A 16,332-nucleotide genomic window follows, 5' to 3' on the forward strand; every position below is an offset into this window, starting at 1 on the left:
CAGCGGTCTGTTCATTACTGAGAGCTTGGAATTCTGCTTTTGGGTCTGGAAATGCAGGCACCACTCTGGGCAGCAAGAAGGAAACTGGTGGTGGAAATAAAAGGGGCAAAAACAACTACACTCTTTAAAGACACTGCCATATTCCTACTGATGCATTAAGAACATCACACATTATAACAGCAAAGAGGCAGAGTGCCCAACAGACTTGTCTCTGCCTGATGCTATATAAATACCTTCTGTGCTTGTGTTGAGAAATTGAACACTTTTTCCACTACCAGACTGAGCCCTGCATCAGATGAGCTCCCCCTCACCCTGTCAGCAGCAGATGTAAGGAGGTCCCTATTGAAGGTTAATCTCCGTAAAGCTGCAGGCCCAGATGGGATCCCAGGCAGGGTCTTGAAAGACTGCGCTCACCAGCTAACAGAGACCATCTCAAAGCCTCAGGCAGCTGTGCCAACATGCCTTAAGACCTCTGTTATCATTCCAGTCCCAGAGAGCTCCATGGTGTGTTGTCTGAATGACTACCATTTAGTGGCTCTCACACCTGTAATCTCCCAACTGCTCAATATATAATCTATAATCTCAAAACAGACCATCGATGTAACAGTGTACCCCCCATCAAAAAGCTTCTGGCTCTCACCCACCTGGAGACAAAGTACTCCATCAAATTACTTTTCTTAGATTTTAACTTGGCCTTTAACACCATCATCACCCAAATGCTGGTGAACAAAGTGTCCCTCCTTTGATTAAACTCGGTACCTTACAATTGGATTTTGTGTTTTCTAACAAACCAGCAAATCAATCAGAATCCACAGCATTACATCTTCTACCATAATTCTCAGCACTGGCACCCCCCTGGGGTGTGTTTTGAGCCCCCTGCTTTATACTCTAATGACATATGACTGCATATCTCACTGACTGAACAATCGCATAATGAAATTTGCAGGTGACACAGCGGTGGTAGGACTTGTCACTGATAATAATGAATCGGCATACAGGATGGAAGTGGCTATAGTGGAGGGTTGGTGGAAGGACAACAATCTTACCATCAATGTTGAGAAAACTATGGAAATGGTTGTGGACTGACACTTGTGCCTCGTCTCCCCCTTTACATCGATGGAGAAGAAGTTGAATTTGTCACCTGCTTAAAGACCCTGGGTGTGAATATTACAAATGACCTCTCTTGAAGCTACAGCATGGCCTATCTGGTAGAGAAAGTCCACCATCACCTGTGCACCTTGAGGAGGCTGAAGTGGGCTGGTCTGTGACCCTCGATTCTGACTTCCTTTTTCAAGTGTGTGGTAGCGAGAATCCTTACCTTCTGTTTTATGATGTACTACAGCAGCTGCTTGGCTGCAGACAGGAGAGCACTGTAATGGGTGGGTACATCTGCCCAGCAGATCAGCAGCAGCCTACCCACCATCGAGGACATTTTCACCAGCAGGTGTCAAAGTAAAGCCTCCTCCATTATGGAAGATGTCACTCATCCTGCACATGGACTGTGTGCCCCCAGCTCACAAGCTGGCACTACCAGGGCAAAGAACAGCTTCTTCTGGGATGCTATTAGACCAGTGGTGTCGATCTCCAGTCCTGGAGGGCTGCAGTGGCTGCAGGTTTCCATTCTAACCATCTTCTTAATCAGTGACTAGTTTTTGCTGCTAATTATTTCTTTTAAATAAACTCCGGCTCCTTAGTTGTTTTTTTCCTTAATTAAGAGCCAAAAAATAATGAGATACAAAATGAGCCGCCACATAACCAGCTCACCTGTGCCCGTCACACCAATACCTGAAAATAAAGAAAAGTGAAGGCCTCATTAAGGTTGATCTCTCAGGTCATCAACACATTTGGATGGTAAAATGTCTGCTGTGGCAGAATGAGAGCAGCAAGATACCATGGAATTAAATAACGGGTTTAATTAACAGCAAGAATCGGTTTCTCATTAAGAAACTGGTTGCAGTGAAATTGGTTGGCGTTTGAAGCCCCAGTTTAGCTGGTCATCTGTCGGCTCGTTTCACATCTCACTTCTGTTTGGCTGCCATTTAATGAGGAAACGAATCAATTCAGAGGACTGAATCCGTCTAACAGGGCTATTAAAATGAAGGGCAGAAAAAGTGAATTAGCAGTGAACACTGGTCACTGATTAGGAAAAGGGTGAGAATGAAAACCTGTAGCTGCTGCAGCCCTCCAGGCCTGGTGTTCGACCGCCGTGTATTAGACTAATGAATATGTCATCACTAAATGTGACTGTACACTCTGTACTGTGATTTATACGACACTTTACATTTTGTTTCAGTCGTCTTGTGCTAAACTACTGCTACTACCTTTTTGTTTGCTGTTAATTACAGGGCATAGCGTAATAATAATCTTAGCCATAGGTATCTTACTATATTTATGTATTAGTGTTATTTTGTTCTATTTATTGTTTATCTGGGATACCTTCGTCGCAAAGTCTACTGGGTTAAGGGGCTACTTTTTTAATGGGATTATTATGGGACCTGAGTACCGAATTTTGTTTCTGCACTTAGATGTTGGAATGACACTAAAAGATCCTTAACCCTTGAGAACTCCTTGAACTCCTGCAATGCTGTATTCACACCGTGTTTCATATGCTAAAGGAAAGGTGATTTATAAATGTAGCTGTAACTTGAAGTGACAGTAAGGTGAAGGTGGAGATTATTTCTACTGCTGCACCTTCACATTTGCTCAAGTAGCAGAATGGTTTATATGGCTAGCATTGCACCCACCACTCCTTTTGTGCAGTTATGAACAGAATGTGGCTGTACGGCTCAGTCAGTTAAGGTGTTGTATAAACAGCGCCATTACCAGTTTTTTGGTAATCTTTTTAACACAAACACTACAGAAATGTATAATATATACTGTAGTTCTATGGAATAGTAACACAGCACAGCTAAATCACTTTGACAAGTTCACACAATTGTCTAATGCATTTTAAACAGAACGTGCATTAATTTTAAGAACTAATTCTCTGAGAATAAATACATTAGAGTGTGTGTAGCTTTATTTTTTTTTTTGTGCAGATATTAAGTAATGAACTGTATTTCATAAAAAGGGCACTAGATGGTGCAATTGTAATAAAAGGTACAATATGACTATTCAGTAATAAAGGCCAACACGCATTTTCTGAAATGGCTTTAACTGTAAAGTTGCCATCTTGTATTATTTAACAATTGTGGACAGCTAAAAGTTTTTACTTACGGTAACATATTTGTTTAAAATTGTTTGAGTTGTGACTGATCTGCTTGTCGAGATTGATAAAAAGGAAACTGTGATGTTAACTAAGATCTTGAGTTACATACATGGTTTACAATTGTTAGCCACAATACTGTAGAGAATGTCACCAAATCTGTTTCTTCATTTATAAATGCAAAAGGAAAGAACAAACTGTTTTCTTATTCTACACCAGTGAAGAATAGCCATTCGGATTTTAAGCCGTAATTAAACATTGTGACGTTTCCTTTTGAAGACATGACCATCAAGAGCAGGTAATGTGCATTTTCTCTACTGCTGTCTTTTAGCAGGCCGTTCCAGTCATGGACTGTGTGTGACGGTGGGCTGACCTTTCAGTCTGAACTGCATGGCTGTCACGTCTTAGGCGTTAATGCAAATGAACAGATTCATTCATTCATTCCGGCTGGTCTGTTAATAATCTTCACAAAGAGATTTGGTTCATTTGGAGACATTTTATTTTGCGCTATGAACAGCGTTCCCAGCAATTCCCCTTTTTTTTGTTGTTTATTTGGCAGTAGTACAATTTACATTTTAGCAATTAATGCCTTGATGCCATGTCCCTTACATTTCATAGCTTGGGTGTTTTCTGTGTGATTTATTAACAAAGGAGATTCTTTACTAGAAACTGTTTGTTACCTTTCATGATGTATTTAGAAGAGCTACAATGAGCAGCAGGAGGCTCAGCTTACAGAGTTTTAAAAGTGAGCAGGTAATCTGGGTATGCTCCAAAATCACAAAATATGACAAATATGAAAGGGTTATTTAGATTGTCCACAGCGCAGTCACAGAGGTCCGAGTTTGGATTCCCAGGATTCACAGGACTTGGCTCTTTTAGGTGAGAAGAACCCTGACAAGCCTTCCCTTTGATGACACGAGCTCTGTAGATGTATTTGAGTCCATTCTCGTCTGGATTTGAATATTGATCCTCACAAGAGTACCACGCTTCCTTAGCAAAGTAGGTCCCTTGTCCAAATTTAGTAGCTGGAAAATAAAGCACGAGTAGAACATTAATGGTGATGCCTGAGCCAGCAGAACAAGCCGATCTAACTGCCTTCTTCTGGTGCCCACACTAACTCCAACTTTGTTCTGAATTTTTATTTTCTAGCAGGAATCGATACCCGCCATGTCTACATGAGCCTCTTTAAAGACGTTCGTCAGTTAAACTTTGCCTGCCTTGTGATCAAGTTCAACAAAAAAAAATTTAAGGATGGTGCTCTTTTGCAGCAGGAAATGACAAGATACACGTGTATGGATTGAAAAACCAATAGCTGGGTGGTACAAAATTTGAAAGGTCCCAAAACTGTTCCTGTTGGACTATACACAGACAACAAAATAATGCAATGCTCTCGGGACACGGTATAAATAAATAAGGCGCTCTCTCTCACGGTAGATATGGACAGTGCCCTCCATGGTGTTTGGGGACAAAGACACATTTTTACTTGGTTTACCCCTCTGCTCCACGGTTTAAAAGTACAAACCAATCCAACCAAACTTCACATTGCAGACTTAATTCTAAGGGTATTTGCATACTTTTTTGTTTTTTTAATAACATGGTGCCCATAATGTTTGGGACATGATAATGGCAGGTCTATTAAAGCAGTCATATTTAATACTCTGTGGGATTCACAGACGTCACCTCAGGTGCTGAGGATCTTCTCTGGGGTTTCCCTGCCAAGCCTCTAATGCAGCCATCTTCAGCTCCTTCATGTTTCAGGTGCTCGTCTCCTTAAGTTCTCTCCAGCATATGGAAGGCGTGTTCAGTTGGATTTAAACTGGCTTAGCAATTCAAGAATTTATTTTTGCTCTTAGTGCTATGCTTGGGATCATTATCTTCTTGTTGGATGAAGTGCCATCCAACGGGCCTGGAGGAATTTACTGGAACTTGAGCAGCTAAGATATTTGTAGACACCTCGGAATTCATTGTGTGACTGGCATCAGCAGTCCCATCATCAGTGAAGATAAGTATGCCAGTCAGTACCTGCGGCAGATATGCGTCCTCCAACCACCATGTTTAACAGATGGCGTGGTATGCATTGCTTTGGCAGTTCCTTTTCATCTCCACACTTTGCCTTTGCTGTCACTCTGATGCAGGTTCATCTTTGACTTTTCAGTCCACAAGACCTTTTTCCAGAATTCTGAAAGCTCTTTTAAGTCCTTTTTTTTTGCAGACTGTAATCTGCCCATCTTGTTTTTGTAGCTAACTAGTGGTTTGCGTCTTGCAGCGTGGCCTCTGTATTTGTTCATGAAGTCTTCTGCAGATAGTCGTCTCTGACACATACACATAATGCTACTGAAGACTGTTTCTGATCTTTCGAACAGGTGTTTGGAGCTCTTCGTTTACCAGTGAGGATTGTTCTTTTTTCAGCAAAGAAGTGTTCCTTGGCCTAGCAGTCACTTCGCAATTACTGAGCTAACCAGTATGTTCTTTATTCTTAACAATATTCAAGACATTTAAATTAGGCAATCCTAAGGTTTTACTATTGGCTCTAGTGTTTTTATTCTTGGTTTTCAGCCTCATAATGGCTTTTTTGACTTTCATTATCACAGCTCGTCTTCATGTTGAACAATGGAAACTTCAGACTCCAAAGGGCAGAAGCAAACTGAGGTTATCTTATGCCTGCACTAATTCTACAAGGCGTGACTGTAGTATATGCAAATCCCCTTAAATGAAAATGAGCAACGTGCACCTTAATCACGTCTGAATTGTTTGATTTGTAATTTTAGAACTGGATCAGAAGGGAAAATCCAGAAGAACGTGCCTTTGTCCCAAACATTATGAAGGGCATGATATAGATTGATAGATATATATAACTGCTCAAAAAATTAAAGGAACACTTTGAAAACACATCATATTTCAAAGGGGAAAACATCCTGCTGGATCTCTCTACCAATACGGACTGGTAATGTGTTCAGAATAAAAAGATGCCCATCGTTTGATGGTAATGATAATTATCAAACTACAGAGGGCTAAATTCAAAGACACCCCGAAAATCAAAGTGAAAAAATGATGTGGCAGGCTAGTCCATTTTGCCGAAATTTCATTGCAGCAACTCCAAATCGTACTCAGTAGTTTGTATGGCCCCCACGTGCTTGTATGAATGCCTGACAACCTCTGGGGAGCGCATGCTCCTAATGAGATGAGGGATGGTGTCCTGGAGGATCTCCTCCCAGATCTGGACCAAGGAATCACCGAGTTCCTGGACAGTCTGAGGTGCAACCTGGTGGTATCGGATGGACCAAACACTAATGTCCCAGAGAGGTTATGTTGAATTTAGGCCAGGCAAGCGTGGGGTCCAGTCAATGGTATCAACTCCTCCATCCTCCAGGAACTCCCTGCATACTCTCACCACATGAGGCCTGGCATTGTTGTGCACCAGTAGGAACCCAGGACCCACTGAACCAGCATAGGGTCTGACAATGAGTCCAAGGATTTCATCCTGATACCTAATAGTAGTCAAGGTGTCGTGGTTTAACCTGTAGAGGTCTGTGCGTCCCTCCAAAAATATGCCTACCTAGACAATCACTAACCCACCACCAAACCAGTCATGCATTTTCCACAGCTTCTCCAGACCCTTTCACGTCTGTCACATGTGCTCAGGGTGAACCTGCTCTCATCTGTGAAAAGCACAGGGTGCCAGTGGTGGACCTGCCAATTCTGGTATCTATGACAAATGCCAAATGAGTCCCATAGTGCCAGGCAGTGAGCTCAGGGCCCATTAGAGGACATGGGGCCCTTGGGCCACCCTCATCAAGTCAGTTTCTGATTGTTTGGTCAGAGACATTCACACCAGTGGCCTGCTGGAGGTCATTTTGTAGGGCTCTGGCAGTGCTCATTCTGTTCCTCCTTGCCCAAAGGAGCAGATACTGGTCCTGCTGATGGGTTATGGACCTTCTATGGCCCTCTCCAGCTCTCCTAGAGTAACTGCTTGTCTCCTAGAATCTCCTCCATGCCCTTGAGACTGTGCAGGGAGACACAGCAAACCTTCTGGCAATGACACGTATTGATGTGCAACCTCTGTAGGGTCCAGGTATCGCCTCATGCTATCAGTAGTGACACTGACTGTAGCCAAATGCAAAACTAGTGAAGAAACAGTCAGAAAAGATGAGGAGGGGAAAATGTCAGTGGCCTCCACCTGTTAAACCATTCCTGTTTTGGGGGTCATCTCATTGTTGCCTCTCTAGTGCACCTGTTGTTAATTTCATTAACATCAAAAATGTTGGGTCTGTCTGTTACGTGGTTACTTGTGAACCACTGGGACTAGAACCTTGATCTTGGTCTTATTTGAAAGATTATGATGTTAAGCAAAAAATATGGAAAAGTTATTGAGGTTCGTGTCTTTCTTAAGGCAAATTGCATAGACAGACTGATCAAGAAGATGACATGGCACAAATAAAAAGAAGAGCAGCAACATCTGCTGAGCATGAAACAAAACACACAAATGAATTATGTGATCAGAGGAAGGAAAATGGCAGTTCTGGGATCTGTCGAGAACATGCAGTGCAGCAGCCTGCTGGTAGTCAAACTGCCAGGGCTGGGGACCCTGATCATGGGTGGTCCTCCTGTTTCCTAGTTTTCTAATAATAATCCTTAAGGACTGCATAAACTGAGTGTATTACACGCATTTGGACAGAACTGTAAGGAGCAGGGGTCAGCTATGGCTGTCTGTAAACCATGTCATGCTTTTTTTTTGTCTGTTCTGTCCAGTCTGTCACTGCATGCTGCTAAGCTTCTGCTTCATGCACCCCACCACAGTAGTTCAAAATACGTCAAATGACTAATCTCTACTAAAGATTATTTGTTGTGTTTATGGTAGGCCAGCACCACATTTAGCTTAGGTAAGTATTTGTGATATGTGAGAAATTCAACTCACCATTTCTTCCACAGAAACTTCTATTAAAACCATTTTTATTAATTTTCTGGCAAATTTCTTTGGTGGTTCCATGGTACAGAATGCATTCATTCTGATCATTGGGGTACTTCCTGTCCACTGCCTTTTTCTTCACGGCATACTTCTCCCATTGGTCTCTGTTCTGGATTCTTTCAATCTAGAAGTCAAGTGGATTACAAAAACATCTGATTTTTAACAGTTTCAGCTTTTTCTTAAACCCTTGCCAAGTACAGACTCGGAGGGCTGACACGTATTTACAAAACCTTAGAGTAACATGAACTTAACATTTCCCAACATGCTTAAAAGATTTCAGGACTGGAGCAGCTCTGAGTCCAGTGACGCACACACCTGGAGGGCCAGTTTGGAGTTGGCAGTTCACCTAACCTGCAAGTCTTTAAGGGTGTGGGAGGAGAAACCATGGAGATATGAACAAGTTCCACCTTGGCCATGTCCAGGCTCCTGGATGCATGAGGTGGCAGCAATACCCACTGTGACATAGGCAACCACTAGACAAATCAGTTGGACTGCTGAAGCATCAACAAGGACCTGCTAAATGTCCGTCATTGTCCATCCCGCTCTATCCTAACTACAGGGTCACGGGGGTCTGCTGGATCCAATCCAAGGGTTAGAACAAACCCCGGGCAGGGCGCCAGCCCACCGCAGGGCACACACACCCACACACTAAGCACAATTTAGAATCGCCAATCCACCTAACCTGCATGTTTTTGGACTGTGGGAGGAAACCCACGCAGACATGGGGAGAACATGCAAACTCCACAGAGGGAGGACCCGGGAAGCAAACTCAGGTCTCCTAACTGTGAGGCAGCAGCGCTAACACCGTGCCACGGTGCCACCTTCATGCTAAATGCATTCATGAAACTAATAAGCCTGTGGGGAGTCCACAATTGTGACGAACAACAGGCCATCATCCTCCTGTTCCCAAACTGCAGCAGTTTTCTGTCATGCACAGTCTGCAGCTCCATGCTGTTCTCTACCCATTATCTGCCAGTTTGGTTCCTACTGGCCATAAAATCCCACAGACATTCTCGCTGTGTTAATGTTTGGCGAAGTTAAGATGAAGTATTAGTTTAGCGAAGATAAAATGCATGGCTTTGCCTTGATCCACGGAGTACATACCTGGAAGACGAAGCTGCTGCCTTGCTATAATTCAGACGTAGCTAAGATAACCCCAGAGTGTATTTTCAAGTGCCACGCTACAAAGGCATACAGTGTTCTGACTGTATACAGTACCATATACAGTATACGAACGCACTTAGTTACGTAGTAATGTATTAAAGAAAAATAATAAACCTTCTTATCTGTGATGTTTCAGGATTCTATTTTTTTTGTGTGTGCTTCAGATTTTTCTTTTCACTTGAAATTGTCCCCGAGTGTGTGCTTGGTGTGTGTGTGTGCCCTGCGGTGGGCTGGCACCCTGCCCGGGGTTTGTTTTCCTGCCTTGCGCCCTATGTTGGCTGGGATTGGCTCCAGCAGACCCCCGTGACCCTGTAGTTAGGATATAGCGGGTTGGACGATGGATGGATGTTTTAAACAAAATGAATTTTTTATGAACATGTCACACTCTGTGCTTAGCCTTTGCCGTCTCAGCAGGCGCAAGAACCTTCATGGTATGGATCTACAATCCAAAAACCAAGGCTGGGAAAGAAACAGAGTGCTCTAAAATGAAGAATGCCTCCTGCTGGGAACACTCACTCCTACCTGAACCACTTGAACGATTCTTTTGCTTTTTGTCATAAAATACTGGCATGACTTCATAAATTCTTTGCAGATATTTTTGTATTCCTCCGAGTCTGTGGGTAGCACCACTATACTGAAAGGATTCTGTTTGTCTGTCCACATTTCTGGAAGTTCAATTAATGCTGAAAAAAAAAAAGTAAACGGTTCATTTATTAATAATAGTTACCGTGGGACAGTCCATTCTGAAGTTACTCTGTCCATCTTCTATCTCATTTAAAACGATTGATTGATCATTCTGCCATTCTTACCTGTGTCAGGATCGGTCAGAGGCACTCGTCGAATTCTCTTCACTCTTCCCTTTGCATTTGTCTGTATCATCTTCTCCAGATCCACATTGTAATATTTTCTTTTTCTCTCATAAGTGAAGGATTTCTCCTTTTTTTGGTAGGCCAGCTCCAAGTCATAGTTGATGCTCGATTCCACTACTTTCTCCTTCTTGCCAACAGTTTCCCATTGGACAATTTTCTGTATTCTTTCTTCTTCCTGTTTTCTGGCTTCTCTCTCTTTTGCATTTTGAAGGAATTTATTGATTGTTACAACAGCCTCTAGCACATCATCCCGCTTCCCAGTGACGGATATTTTGCTTGCCTGAATATCAACTTCAATTTGCTTTGTCTCACTCATGGTCAATATCTCTTGTTGTTCGTTGCCCAGTAAATGGCGAATGTATTCGGAATCAAAGGTGTTGGTGCAGCACTCCTCCCTGATCAGGTCATCAATGCATTTCCTTACCTTTGAGAGGTCATCTTTATTACGACCATATACTTCAACAGTGGTGATAGGAAAAGACTTGAGACGGTACCTAGTGGGCACGTTCTCGGGTGTTCTTTTGGAGATGCCATCTGCCTGTCCTGCACAGGGGAAGACAAACCACAACCCAGCATTAAGTTTCACTTCTACATTACATGACAGTGATGGTCTTATGTAGGAGCAGATCACACTCAGCCTCTGCCAGCCATTGAGTTTAACAGGATGGACAAGTACAATGACCAAGTTACCAGTATTCAAGATTCACAAGAGGCCGAACCAAAAGTCACATAATACATCGGAGTTTTAAAAGGAAATTGACAAAAATGTGAATTGTAAGCTGATGTATGATGGGAAAATGGATGGGTACAAACACTTAAACTGTCCAGGTCTTTTATATTGCAATGGTAAATCTCAACGGAGGAATTTCGCACATCAAGCCATTATGTGTTATAGAAACAGAAAATGACATACAGCTGAAAATAAAGCTCGGCCATCTTGTGTCTCATCTGCAAAATGGTTGCCTTTGAATACGCAACTAACTGAAGGGACGTGCCAATCTCCTTGTGAGCCTAGTTGATCTGGAGCCCTACATCCGAGCTGCTTTTCTTTGTATTCTAAATCCATTCTAGAAATGGCATGTGTCAAGTAAAGGCAAAACTGGAACAACACTGAAGTAGCAAAGCTGTAGGAGCAGTCACTTCTGACTTGGAGGTGCGGAAGAATAATTTTAGGGTAACATAGCATTCACCTTAAAGAAATAGCGTAAAAGGTTTGTAGCGGGGCTACATAGTAGTAATAGTGTTTGTGTTCGTACCACGTGCGTCTTGTTTCCATCGTCCCGTTTACTGTTTGTGTATGTCAGTGAATGCCGTCCCCGTAAAGGGGGATGGATGATGGAAGGAGATCGCAGCCCCAAACCTGGAAAACACCGGTTTTCAATTAATCAATTATATTCGTCACAGGACTATAAAAACAATCAAGAGAAGAGGAAGAGAAGAGGAGATTTTTCGATATACGACCACGAACCACCTGTACCTGTTGTATTTCACATCGCGCATTTCCAGCCAGTTTGTTTTTCATTCCGCCGGACTCACTCCAACACCCTCATCATCGAGAGACCCCGGGGTCGGATCATTTTCCACCACCGCCGAGGATACACGGTGAGGCTGTTCCATTTTTTCCGGGAATTACAAACACTTCATATATTGGTTAACCAGTCATCTGCATTCAGGACAATTGTTACTCGGACTCAAGTTCACGACCGTTCATTTCCGTATTTCATTCGTTCTTTTTTGGTATTTGTGTTGTTTGTTATATGTTACAAGGGCAAGGGAGGGGTAGTTATATTCATCTAAGGATTTGTCACGGTGTTGCTTTGGTGGAGGGATATTTATAATTTGTTTAGCTTGTCTGTTTCATTTAATACAATTTATCAGTTTAAGTTTACATATCTGCTTTTCGTTTGTGTTTTTTTACACCGTCGATTGTGGGGGAAAGGTTTAATTTGTTAAAGGTACGGCTTGATTAAGATTTAACCTCAGCAATTAATCCAGGCCACAGGTCTTGGAGGTGTAGCTGCCGGCCGGGTAAGGGGCGGCCGTTACAGGTTAATAAATGTCAGAAACCTGTTCAGGCATATCAGGAAACCAGATAAAGGTCAAGTGTATAACAAAATGTATACTGAAATATAAGAATTGGTCAAGTAAATAAAGAATGTACCAGAAGAAAGGTTGATGTGATATACAAAATGGACTCAAGGATGACTAAGAGATGACAAAGAAATCAGCAGATGTAAACGAGAATGGACAGTTGTTATATGCACAGAAATTTCAAGAGGGGTGGCGCAACTCAAAGGTATAAGATGAACCAGAACAGAATATAAGACGACTTTTATTTTATATAAATCCTTTGGGTGTAAACCAATGAACCAACCGGAGTAAAATGTATGCACTGATTGACACTGTATGTAAACTCAACAGTTTAGAAACTTAACCTCTATTCCTTGTTTTCTCCGATCATTCTGACCATGCTGTAATGGACTGCTTCTGAGGAATGCTCCCTCTAAGGCATTTTGCCGAGGAGTAATTCAAAGATAACAATGAACAGCTTTTCTCCTGCCTGATTACTGAATTGTCCTGTTAGAGGAGGTTTTTTTTGTTAAATTTCGACCACAGAGGCCATTCCTTAACTATGGCAGTCTGGGGTCAAGAAGAGGTAGCAAGGCTGAGAGAGCGCGTCACTGTGTAGCATGGAAGGAATAATTTCACTGGCTGAGCAAAGCTAGATGAACATCTACTTCAGATTCGCATGTGAAATAGAGAGGGGCGAGACCCTGAGTGACTCCTTGCTGATGACACACAATGATTAGCGCCGGTCAGCACTGTAGATTTTCGAGTCCTGTGTTTGAATTGCGTTTGATCGCTGCCTGCATCCCACACATCAAAAGATGTGTGTTAGGTGGAGTGTAAATCTGGCCACTGTGGGTGTGTTTATGAGTGTGCCCTATGATAGACTACCACAATGAATGAGGTTGGCTTCCACCTTACACCTAGTGCTGCTAGGATGGGAAGTAAATAAGTGGGATGGACGCACTCTGAGAAAAGAGCTACACAAAAATGAACTGAAGTGAATGCATAGATGGCCATGTGGGGAATTATAATACAGCAGTATCTACGATTATGATATCTGATTAGGTGCTCCCAAAAAAACATTTGAACATTTTCAGTGTTACCTCTGACTTACCTTTAATCCCGGCAACAATTCTTTTAAATTTCTTTACAGCTGCCTCAAAATCGAGCATCATCTTCTGCTGAAATATCACAACGCGAACCAGCCTGACTGAAGGATTCTTGTGGCATGTGCTGTAGTTACGAATCGCATCAATCATGGCAGTGGCAACATCAGATGCGAGAAGGTTACCTGCCCCTAAAAAGACAAATAAATCAAAAAGGTAGAGGGTTACTCCTAGACTGCAGTGCCCGATTTTAGAGGTCTTTAACTCTGCCTGTATCTTGTTCTTTTCATCTGCCCAAGTGATTCTAGGAGTCTTTTTGTTTAGCACAAGATTTTTTGAAGAGGGCCGTGTGATGAGGTACGTCACAGAACTGAAAAACGTGGGCTTGAGATTTAGCAATTTGTGTAGGAGAAGGCACAGTTGGTTAAAAGTATATGCACTAACCTTAGAGGCGGGTGGAAGGAAGATACCATATGCAAACAAGTCAATATCACCATCCTTTCAAAGCACAACTTCAGAGTTTGTCCAGCAAAACACCAGCTATGGAGAACGTTTTTAATCATGCCATGAGTGAACGTGGAGAGGGTCAGCAAACAAGACATACATGATGGTAAGCAATGGAGGACAATGTTTGTGGAATTTGAATGCAAGCTTTAATGTAAGCCCACTTGAGAGTTACTTACACTTTAAATTAAGTGAGTCTTTAGCAACACATTCAAAGCTAGGAAGAGAAATGATACTTAGGGGTCATATAGTCATTTAGGGGTAATATCGTTATTGCGCATATGCTGTTTTGGTGTGCTTATGTCAGAAACTTGTTTAAGCACAGCAGGAAACCAGATAAAGGTCAGGTGAACAACAAAGAACAAGAAGGTGATTATTCAAGAAGTTATCCGACTCTCATGTACCCAGTAAGACTTGACAAATGTCATGCACACAGGAACTTGAGAAGTATTGAAAAGTATTGTGAGGACCAAGAGTGTAATAGAAATTAGACAGTTATTTTGGAGTATGTGGGCTGCTAGAACACCCCGTGTCGTTTAACCAATCAAGTTAATATTCTGATGGTGGAAACCAGCAAACCAATCAGAGTATGATATATAATCATTAATTTAGCACTGTTATTTAAATTCAGTTATCTACAAATATAGCTCTCTGCTTTTACTTTGTGACCATTCCTGTGTATTCCTCTTCATCATGAGAAATAAAAGGACAAGCTTCCTCCTGCCTGGTTCTTTGGATTGATTATTAATAGATAGATAAATATATATATACTAGCCATGTGCGCCCAACTACGTCGCGCGTGTTAAAGTTGTCTGTGAAGGGCTCCCTGTTTAAACGCGACTGCCAGTTGTGAACTGGGCCCTTCGTCGCAGAGCATTATGATTTTTTTTAAGGGAAACAAAATTAAAAAGAAAACCCTTGGATATTGATTCGATAGGAATGGCCCACTCGGAATCACTATCCGAATCGTAATTATGTGGTGGTGTAGGAACATTTCTGCTTCTGTCCGTTCACAGTCCGTCTTGTCTTCACCACGCTGTCGTTTCCTCTCACAATCTCTTCTCAACCTTTCTCTAATCTCGCAGGGTGCTTTGTGACAATCCAAAGAGTAAGACAATATACACGGAGCAGTGGTTATAAAGGGGGGACACATAGGTATCCGGGCTCTTTAAAGCATAAATAGGGATCACTTCACTGACATGTGAGCATGTACAACTGTGAGACGCGCAGCACTCGCTGGCTACAACGTAACAATAATAATTATTTACGGAACGTGCTGTTACGTTGTCATTCATTTTACCCACTGTCTTTCTTTCATTCATATGTTATGTAGGCACGTACCTTTTATCTTCGGCAATCTCATTCTCTAACCAGGCCTCAGGAGCTAATCAGCGTAACACTGTCCACCACTCCTTTCGTTATTCCAGCACATTGTTGACATCCGTGAGTAACAACAACTAAACTGGAAGGTGGTCTACGCATTCATGGAATTTGCGGACAAACAAAGATCAAGATCTAAATGAAGATCTCTTTAGTTAATTTAAAGCACAACAATTTGTTTAGTTTGAATGCCTGCGTTTTGAGGTGTGACTGGAGTACTACAGTCTTCAGTAGTATAACCCTGGAGGAGATTCTTAATGCAATGCCTATGTTTTAGCTGTCTCTTTACTGCCATCTAGTGCTTCTTCTAATTCATTCGCGGACAAACAAAGATCAAGACCCAAATGAAGATTATATATAGAGATTTAAGGTAACAATTTCTACGACACAGTCCTGTGGCAATGTTCGTTGTTTAATTTTATTTTGTTGTGCTTGTATCTACCATGCTATCCTAGCTTCAGGATTATTTCTATTGTTTTTTGAATTATTATTTATATTGTAGTTTATCATTTTTTGCCCCCCAATGTTAATGATGAGTCAAAGTCCTTGAAAGCTGTTGTCTCTAGTTGTGTCTTTCACGTTACAATTCGCTTTCACCACACCATCCATTAATAACCAATAAGCGTTCATATTTTTTAACAGTCCTCAGTTGTTACTGGGGCAGTTGAAGGGGCCTGATCATGTCTGAAGCCACCTACTATACCTTAAGCTGCTGTGAGATACGTTGATGTGCTTTCATATTACCTGTTCCTAAGGCTGGAAACGAGACTGATGTAATCTTCTTTTCTTCACACAGTTTCAGAACTGCTTCCACTGATTTGGCAATAGCTGGTATATTGGTTTGTCCTACCATGTGTATTATGTGCTTCACCGTCAGATTACCTGGCTTGGTAATCACCACACCATCATTTGACTGAGCACCTGGGAAAACAAATGAATTATTCTACAACAAGTCTTGGAAAATGAGAAAGCAAATACATTAAAGCTAAAACAGTCTGGGGGGGGGCACATGGCAGGGGCTTACTTTGGAAAAGGTAAGGGGTCTCAGGTGATCAAAGGCAATTTACA

At 42.0% G+C, this 16,332-nt stretch overlaps 1 protein-coding gene across 3 annotated transcripts in view; it reads right to left on the reverse strand.

Moving 5' to 3' along the window:
* Window positions 1-3,686: 3,686 nt before the first annotated feature.
* The window catches only part of parp14rs3 (poly(ADP-ribose) polymerase family member 14-related sequence 3), a 70,296-nt gene continuing 57,650 nt past the window's right edge, over window positions 3,687-16,332 (reverse strand). For all 3 annotated transcript variants that reach the window (XM_039757332.1, XM_039757331.1, XM_039757333.1), the window contains 6 exons: window positions 16,009-16,185; window positions 13,389-13,571; window positions 10,145-10,747; window positions 9,858-10,018; window positions 8,121-8,295; window positions 3,687-4,230 (listed from right to left, as the gene is read on the reverse strand). In XM_039757332.1, the coding sequence (XP_039613266.1) occupies window positions 3,935-4,230; window positions 8,121-8,295; window positions 9,858-10,018; window positions 10,145-10,747; window positions 13,389-13,571; window positions 16,009-16,185 (1,595 nt within the window). In that variant the 3' untranslated portion in view covers window positions 3,687-3,934. The remainder of the gene's footprint in view (window positions 4,231-8,120; window positions 8,296-9,857; window positions 10,019-10,144; window positions 10,748-13,388; window positions 13,572-16,008; window positions 16,186-16,332) is intronic.

The sequence above is a fragment of the Polypterus senegalus genome, chromosome 6, assembly GCF_016835505.1.
Source record: "Polypterus senegalus isolate Bchr_013 chromosome 6, ASM1683550v1, whole genome shotgun sequence".
Taxonomy (NCBI): Eukaryota; Metazoa; Chordata; class Cladistia; order Polypteriformes; family Polypteridae; genus Polypterus; species Polypterus senegalus.